The sequence below is a fragment of the Solanum tuberosum genome, unplaced genomic scaffold (assembly GCF_000226075.1).
Source record: "Solanum tuberosum cultivar DM 1-3 516 R44 unplaced genomic scaffold, SolTub_3.0 scf00268, whole genome shotgun sequence".
Taxonomy (NCBI): Eukaryota; Viridiplantae; Streptophyta; class Magnoliopsida; order Solanales; family Solanaceae; genus Solanum; species Solanum tuberosum.
In genome coordinates this window covers 267,013-276,035 of record NW_006239190.1, presented here as the reverse complement: position 1 = coordinate 276,035, position 9,023 = coordinate 267,013, and the positions used below count along the sequence as shown (strand labels likewise).

At 34.4% G+C, this 9,023-nt stretch overlaps 1 protein-coding gene across 2 annotated transcripts; it reads right to left on the bottom strand.

Annotated features, from left to right (window-relative positions):
• Positions 1-348: 348 nt before the first annotated feature.
• LOC102591491 (uncharacterized) lies at positions 349-6,604 on the bottom strand. 2 transcript variants are annotated; one of them, XM_015313820.1, is made up of 8 exons: positions 5,961-6,604; positions 3,865-4,012; positions 3,585-3,777; positions 3,375-3,500; positions 3,159-3,239; positions 2,108-2,300; positions 1,767-2,037; positions 349-1,030 (listed from the first exon to the last, which is right to left on the bottom strand). In XM_015313820.1, the coding sequence occupies exons 1-8, from the start codon at positions 6,156-6,158 to the stop codon at positions 762-764; spliced, it is 1,479 nt and encodes a 492-aa protein (XP_015169306.1). In that variant the 5' UTR covers positions 6,159-6,604; the 3' UTR covers positions 349-761. The 2 variants fall into 2 exon arrangements, with proteins under 2 accessions (XP_015169306.1, XP_006358167.1); XM_006358105.2 differs by having other exon boundaries at positions 3,585-3,735; positions 5,961-6,601.
• Positions 6,605-9,023: the final 2,419 nt, after the last annotated feature.

Here is a 9,023-nt window from a genome sequence, read left to right as displayed (position 1 = left end):
TATCTAAACCCTAAACTATCTTGAATGACACAGATTTTTTTACTCTAGGAGAGCCCACAACATCTAAATATGGTTTTCAAGCTACATAGGATTCCTCTTCCTCAATTGGTTCAACTCTGGACATCGTACAACAGAGAAGAAGCTTGACCTGAGAGTTGATTAAAGTAATTATAAATCTTGAAGCATGGATCATTTCCCTTCTATCTTGAAACCAAAATAACAGTTGAAACCAAAGTCTTAAGCATAACTTAGCAACCCTCGTTGGCCACGATTTGGAACAGGGGAACTCCAGTTTCATAGTTCAAATTGCTTACCAAGTTACAGTAAACAAAAACCATACACAAATAAAGGGAGAAACACTCAATAACTAAAGAGAAGTAGAAAATTCATTCACTTAAGGAAACAACAAGCAGTGTCACTTAAACATAACACTGTGCTCTCAACCATTTAAAGCATTAGAATGGCTGAAGTAAATGAGACTTACTGGTTAACTAGCTCTGACTACGACTCAGTAGACAGCCCTAAGTTACAAAAGCACTAGCAGTACACTAGAAATCATCTAGAATACCTCATCTAACAGGGCAATCACCCAAGCAACCACATTACAAACAAACGGTACAGTTTAAAGTAAATAGAGATGACACAACTCAAACCATTCCTTTGGGTACAAGACTAAAAAACACTATACTAGTGATACAATGTTACCTGAGGCATTCCTCCATCAGTAACAATCTTAGACATCAGGGGAGCAGGATAATTAGTCAGTTAGACCATACATGGACCAGTCCAAGCCTGTTCCCAGTATAGATCTCATTGCGCTCTTCGTCATAGAAAAGGGCAGTGATGTCTTCTAGGGCTTCTGCAACAGTGCTCCTAATTCTGGAATCTTGGACCCGCTTATTTGAGTTGTAACTTTTTTTACCAGGCACACCGCCACTAGCATTACAATCATCAGTGGCCTTGCCGCTGGTTGCTTTTATTTTAGCAAGGCATTTACCAGTCAGAATATTGCTGATATTAATAGATCCCGCTGCCAAACAACAATACTCAAACTCAGAAATCCATAAAATAAATATACAACAAAAAAAACCCGAAGAGATAAACATCAAATCTGCAAATAATCCCACTAGTTCAGCCCTCAAGGTATTACTCCCTGGCTCTATGCATACTAAAATATGTTGAGGCAATCTGTAATACAGGACATGTGTGGCACATTAATCATATTTATCATGATATACAGCCAAATATAGAGTAGGTCCAAAAAATTGACCTCCTTAGTAAAAATGGCAAGTTTTTTGTTCTTCCAACAAATTTTAAAACAAATATTACTATAAGTTATTTCAAATAGTACATGCTTCCAACAAACATCTTTATTTTTTAACATTTCAGTCAATTATTTAGACTCTTGTATACCATACTAAACAAACAACAACAACAATAATGTGTCAATTCCAAGCTAGCGGAGTCGGCTATATGAATCCCTCACTAAACATGCCAATACATTTATTCCAGTATCTACCCAACATTTGAAGACGATGATGATAAAAACAACTTTAATTAAAACAAGACTAACGTAAAAAATAATGATGATGCTAACAAGTAAAAATAACAACAACAACAGCAGTAGTGTACTAATAATAATAATCATTCAAAGAGTTTACTCTTAAACAGCATGGAAGTCAACCCTCACTTAAAATGGATTTACATAAGTAGTGTTGTTCTCAATCATCAAGTAAGAATTGAGGAATTCTCAAAATCCAACATACCATTTCCTTCAGATAAGGGATCATCAGAATCAGCTTTGCAGTATGAAATAATTAGGTCCTGATCACTAGTTATGTAAATGTTGTTAGTATTGCAATCAGGATGCCATAAAAGGTGATCCTCAAATGAAGTAACAAGCTCCCCACGGAAGTTCCAAACAGCAACTGTTCTGTTTCTGAATGTCAAGAACAACTGGTTCTCATACAGAAATATGAACGCTGAGGGGGTCATGAACTCAGTCCTGCTAACTTCCGTCAACTCAGAGTTACGTACCTGCATCCAGTAGTTCATTAGATAAAATGATAAAGGAACACAATGAACTGTGGAACATAGAGCTACTCACATCCAGAATCTGAAGATTCTCATTCTCTTGCTTGACAAGAAGCTTTTCATTAAACTGTTCAATGAAATCAACCTTCTTATTTCGGTGAAGAAGGTGGTTGAAAGATTTAAGAACAGTACCGTCCTCGATGGACAGAATCTTCAGAGGCACATGGCCACTAGCTTTGGTAAATATTAACAACATGATTCCCGGGCTGCTTAAAAGAACAAGGGAGAAATCATTAAAAAATTACAAGACAGTGATCCAGGTCTTGTCAAGCCAATTCACAGCAAGGTTATGAAAAATATATTTGTATACCACAATCAATCAGAATTTTATTCAGTGGAATGAACCCACATTACTTAATCATCCATTCTTCACTTGGTCATAACCTTTCAAACGTGAGATCTTGAAAGATTTATGTTATTCCCACAACTAAATAGAATCTTAAAAAGCACTATCACACAAACAAACAAAAGCTATTAAACATCTGGGGACACAGGAAAAAACCGACATACGGATAATTAGAAGGGAGCAACACACAAAATTGAGGACATCATAAAAATGTTAAAAAAATTGGTAGCGACTCAAGCAAACATGAAATTATACACAAATAATACTCCCTCCGTTTTGACCTGTTTGCTTGCTTTTGGCTTGACACGGAGTTTAAGACAATAAAGAAGACTTAAATCTTGTGGTCCTAAACTAAAGATAGGTAGAATGCACCAAATGTCCTTTAATCTTGTGTTCTTAAATGTGCCATGTGGAAAGTTAGAAATAAAGATTTGCCAAAAAAAATAGAGGAATTCTTTTTTACACGAATTTAAAGAAAAGTAAGACAAACAAATTGAAACAGAGGGAGTAGTTCTTTAGACCATTCACGAAAAAAAGTTAGTTTGAATACTAGCTAAAGCATTTATATGGTAAGCTTATCAGGGATCAAGTAATAATTGCAATAGCTTATTGACCGGGAATGACACCCGAAGAAGCAAGAATATAATGCAGACAAGTGTTTCCACACAATTACTCAAGCAACAAATCAAGCCATACATGCAAAAAGTAATGAGTTTACCTTATTTTAATCTCTTGAACATTTTTGTCCGAGATTGAATATAACATTGTGTAATTCTTCAGGTCAAACACCTTGTATATGCTGATGAAAGTGAAAAGAGTTCCGTAAGTACAAAAACAACTTTACATGAATAAAAAACACCGGATCTATTTTTTAGGGGTGGGCGGGTGGGATCTCTTTGGCACTAAAAGAGGGACTTTATAACAGCACAATTACCTATCCTGGGCAGAGTAAGTAAGAACTTTCCCATTGACATCATCGAACTCCACAAAACCAGGCCATTTTAATGACTCTGACTCGAATAAAGCAAAGCCAGCATCTGGTTTACCCCTCCGAATATATCTAATTTTATCAAATATATCAGACTAGAACATGATAAAAGAGCATACGTAAGAGAGAAACCAAGATGTAGTAGCTATCACATACTCAATTCTTGTAGTTCTGCATTTCAAGGAACTGAAATTATCTGATGCATAGACGGAAACAGTGATGAGCGAGTCATTGTTTTTATTGTAAAACAAACTTCGTATAACTTCATCTGGACTGATGTTCAGAAAGCATATTCTCTCATTTGTCTCTGCATTATTTGTAACAATATGGATCAATTTACTTGAAGTCACTGCACATGCACAGAGGTGATAGATAGATAGATAGATAGGGGAGAGGATACAAATATACAGGAAAAATTATCAACAATTTGCTTTACCTCGACTAAATGCTGCACAGACGCCAGATTGTGCAAGGGCAAAGACAATATCACGTGCAGCAACTATCTCAATTATCTTTGATCTTTTCTTAAGAAAAGGAAGCACCATGGCACAATGTCCCTTAGGGTCATGGGTGTCATATTCCTCCTAAGATCATAAGTAAATGAAATGAAAGTGTCAGCAGAACTAAATTAACAAGAAAGGATATGTAACAAAAAAAAAAATTCAACTAACTGGAATTTTTTTTTGATGGAATACTGAATTGCATCAAGAAAACAACAATTAGTATGTGGTAAATCATTTCAAGAAAATACATATACTTAAAAACAATGAAATTCTTCCTTCTCAAAAACCAACCCTCAAAGGCCACAATCTGTAAACCCTGTTCTTTTTTCTTAGCTTTATAGTCCACGCTCATTTCTAGAAACACAAACGACAGAATTTCCAATGAACTTAACCAACTCAGAAATGGAGATACTTAATTCCCAGAATCTAAAAGGTAGAATTAAAAAAGTAAATCTATATATTAGTCGGACATTAATGATGGAATAAATCACAAACATAAAAAGATATGTTATCTGAACAATGAACTTTTAACATGCAATCAGCAAAAGACTTCTCATCATACAGCATGAATTCCATTACAAACGTGCAGAAGACATCTATTACTTAGATATAAGCTATCAGCTCTCTCGTATTACCTGCTCTAAAATGCATCACTTAAGGCAAAACAATAATAATTCTGTTTCTCGGTTACCTTTCTCAAAAAAAAAAAAAGCTCTCTTTCATGCTATTACTTGGTATTTCAAACTGGATGTTCATTAGTTCAATCAAAATGTTGCACAAATTTCAAGTCAAACAACTTAGCTATCAGCTTTCTTTTCTTTTTTTTGCATCAAAGAGAGTTGACTCAAACACCTATATGATGCAAAAAAAAAGTACAGAGAATACACTGTAGTAAATCAACTCAGCAACTCATGTCATGTTTGCTCAACAAAGATAAAAGAATGAGCTGGTTAAATGCCTTCACCCAGGTTAAGGATCTATTCTAGCCAGCTTCCTGCTACTGTTCGGCATGAATAGATAGGAACTGGGAGAGATTCTGTTAAACTTTCAGATGACAGAGATATCACTGTTCAGAGCAATTTATCCAGGAAAAAAAATAAAGTTCAAAGTAAAACTTCTTAGCATTAAAAGAAAAAGACAAAAAAAACTAAAAAAAAAGTTAATTAGAACTGTCTGAACACAGAAGAAATAATTTCAACTGTTCTGGCAACCTAATAAGAAAATTGCAATTCTTACTCAATGCCCAAGACTATTTTCAGTATAAATCTTAGGATAACCATTTCTTAAACTGAATTTAGTTTTAGACCAAATTTCAATATTGTAAAGGAATAGAACCTCTTATATACAACTACAATGCATAAGAAATAACTGAACAACCCATTCACCATATAGAATTAACTATCAAACCCACTACATTAGGTGAAGTGCACTCAACTTCTGTTTGAACTATAACTCTGTCCCAGCATAAACACCAACAAGCATTCTCCTAGACCTCCTTAAGACTGCTAAGATCTGCGACAATTCAACCACATATATCTCCAGCTTCTTACCTATAACGTAACACTCAAATAGAACACAAATTCATCCTCCACGCGGTTTTTCCCTTATAAATCCAAATAAGGTGTTTTCCCTGTGTTTGGCAAAAGAGGTAAACAACTTTTAGCTCTTCTTCTATATCCAACCCTTATAAGCGACAAGATTGTCGATAAACATTCACTTCATCAATCACAGCCTCACATCAATTCTCCAATATATTTAGAAGTCCATTTGGCAAAATCCTCCATTCATCACATAAAATCACTCGAGTGGAGACACGGAGTTAATTTACCTATATGGTCCCCAAACAAGAAAAAAAAGAACTGCACTGTAAACCTATATATGCACCTCTTAGTATCCCCAAACCTCTCAACCACCATAAACCCAATTTATGTTCCACTTCATTCAACAGCGACTACGAAATCTCAAGATATACAAAACCTAAGGAACGAATTAATTCAAAACCAAGAATTGAGAAAAGATCCATTCATACCTGCAATCGAATATTTCGAAAGCGCTCCTGAGCATCGCTCATACTGAAAGAACGGTCACGCTTTGAACAAATCTCCCTCCTCTGTAGCTTCTTGACGCTATTCACAAACCCATCAATCCCTCCACGAGAACGCTTCTTAGCCACCACCCTCCTACCACAACACGGACGAGGACTAGCAGATATTCTCCGCCCATCCATCTCAAAATCAAGCACAACACTACGGAACAAATTCTACAAATCTTAACCCTAATACAACTAATTGCACATCATATACACAACATAACAGCTTCAATACACGCTTTCTATAGGGTTCTAATGGAAGATGTGGCTTTCAATTAAAACCCTGAATCTCAATGACCCAGATGGAAAATTTAGGGCTTTTCCAACCCCCCGCAAACAGGCCTACTCAAGAATAGTTTTTCGTATAGTTTCTTGAATAAAACCGCAACAAAAACAAAGTATAATCTTCACTGGTATTACAAAAAACAGTGTTCGGATTTGGCAGGGGGGAGGGGATAGGCCAAGAGGGGCCGGAGATGAAAGAGAGAGAAAGCAATGTGTCGGATTTCAAAAATACACCTTCAAAGGGCTTTTGACGGTGCATTTCATTTTTCTCTCAATCATGAGCTTCACTGTCATTGTACTCTCTTAAATAGTGTTTGGACCAAATTTAGGTGAACCCAAATTCTTACTCCAAATTGAAAATATGTGCTACTCCAAAGTTAATCTAGCAACTTTTTTGAATTCAAATTACTTAGATTGGTAAGAGTTTTAGAATGGATCTACGACAATTAGAGTCTTCAGAGATATGACGACTCGTGTTATAATATCATTTTAGACTTCGTTTCTATCATGAATTAACTGTTAAATCATCAACACTTAATCTTAGTATGAAAAATATAATAGAAAAGGAATAATGTGATTTCAAATGACCTAAATTAGTGAAAAAGTTACTTTGCTTACATCGGAAAACCTAATAAATTGAAAATTTTCTATTGATTCGGTTATTTCTAGTCAAGTGGAGTTCTACAGTGGATCTACGGTAAAGAGGTTTCTTGATGTGTGGCAGCTTGAGTGGTGCCGTCATTTTGGATTTTCAACATGTATCAATGATATCTTCAATCAACGAGTAGATCATCACTAAATCCAAATATTGATTAAAAATAACAAAAATGAAAACGAAATAACTTTGAATTCAAAGGAGGAAAAAATGACTTTTATAGTAGATTTGTCGCAAAGAGAAGCTATGTAGGATATGACGATTAATGTTGTGTCGTCATTTTGAATTCTCAAAATTTTGTGCTTGAATCAAACTAGTAGATCATAAACATATACGCACAATTCATCCTCTAGATGGATTGAGAGATGAGTCAATCAATGTATACACTGTACCAATCTCGCACTCTCTTTGTTGTTCTTTTGCCTTTTTGAAAACTCCGAAGAGGACTTTTACAATAGATGTGAGTTGATGTCTGTTGACAAGTGCAAAACACAATATGATTAAGCGCTTCGCTAGTCAAAGATATTATAGTAAAGTATCATATCCACAAGGATTGGTTCTAGTAGAAATTCAATATAATTTCTTTCAGTATAATTCAGAAAATCAAATCTTGTGTGGCAAAACCACTATGTTGAAAAATGTAAATTATTATCACTAATTATTCAACAAAATATGAAACGAATATTAAAAAATGACTATCAATTAAGGGACTTAGGGACACAAACAATACGATATCAAGGTTGCAATTCTAAGGATATTACTTAAGTTCAAGGTTCACAAATAAATATTTTTGTTTCTTACGAATACAAAAGTTGATTACTATTTCTATCAATAAGTAAAACTCTTCTTTCGAATGAATTTGACTTCCAATAGACTAGTAATGTAAACAAAGTAAACATACACAAAGATGTACTGAAATGGTTAGTTCTAGGAAAGCTTCTTGTGAATACTTTCTAACGATTATCCTTTACAACAGTTCTCAAGCTCTTTCCATTACTTCATGAACTATGAATCAAGAATTGAACTGTGGGATAAAAAGATAATAATCAAGGCACTTTTCTTTCGATTAAAATGTAAAAGAATAACTAACTTTTCAATACTAATATGAATAGAAATTCACGGTTTTATGCCTTCGAATAAAACCATAACCCAAAAGTAACAACCTTACATCATATTGTCTTTGCCCTATTTAGAATTTACTCCATAGAAATAAACAAGTTCACAAAAATATGTGAAAAACTAGAAGACATTACAAACAACTCTTAATTCCAACTTCCGTTTTGGATTAGAGTGATGTACCATTCTTCGTTCTTTCTTCTTCTTCTTGCTCCTTGTGATTTTTACGCTTTTCCAGACGCCCTAAACTTTGGGATCAGTTCTCCTTATAAAGCATGGGGTCTTCCTCTTTAAAATCTCAAAAATATTGTTAATTTAGATTTATTTTCATCGAGGTCCTGCGCGGTCACGCACTGGAGATACTTCGCGCAGCCGACCGCTCGGGGCAACCAATTGCCAACTCCCATTCTTTCTTGTCTGCGCGATTGAAACTTGATGATATACATTTGCGTGGGCCTTTTCACTCCAATAAAGTGTAATTTTCTCTATTTTTTAATTTATTTAGTTCTAATTCTGGAACTTCACCCGACATATTTAGCAAGAAATTAGTAATAACTACAAAATATTGGACCAAAATAAGTCAAGATTAGTTCAAAAATATCCAATAAACTCAAGACTTTTACTCTCATCATCCAAATTAAAAAAATCATTCAATAAATCTTATTTATTTTTTTATAAAACATATTTTTTAAACTCAAAAATTTTAAAAGCTTCAACACTAGTTTTGAGATTTGAAGAATTCATTTGAAAAACTTCCAAAACAAGTTGATCTTTTTCAAATACAAGTTAATAAAAATTAAATTATTGAAAAACATTCAAACAAACGATTGAATTAATTACCTCGAGATAAAAAAAAACAACAGAAAATGGCCTAAAATACCCCTCAACTATGAGAATTGGTACAAAATTACCCTTTTCCTACCATTTCAGCCTAAAATGCCCTCGAC

Excerpts from the sequence above, each read along its gene's own strand:
- LOC102591491 (XM_015313820.1), bottom strand. The coding sequence starts at position 6,158 with ATGGATGGGCGGAGAATATCTGCTAGTCCTCGTCCGTGTTGTGGTAGG. Across the intron at positions 2,301-3,158 it reads GTTCAAGAGATTAAAATAAG|CCCGGGAATCATGTTGTTAA; the intron begins GTAAACTCATTA and ends TCTTTTAAGCAG. Across the intron at positions 1,031-1,766 it reads TCCCTTATCTGAAGGAAATG|CGGGATCTATTAATATCAGC; the intron begins GTATGTTGGATT and ends GTTGTTTGGCAG.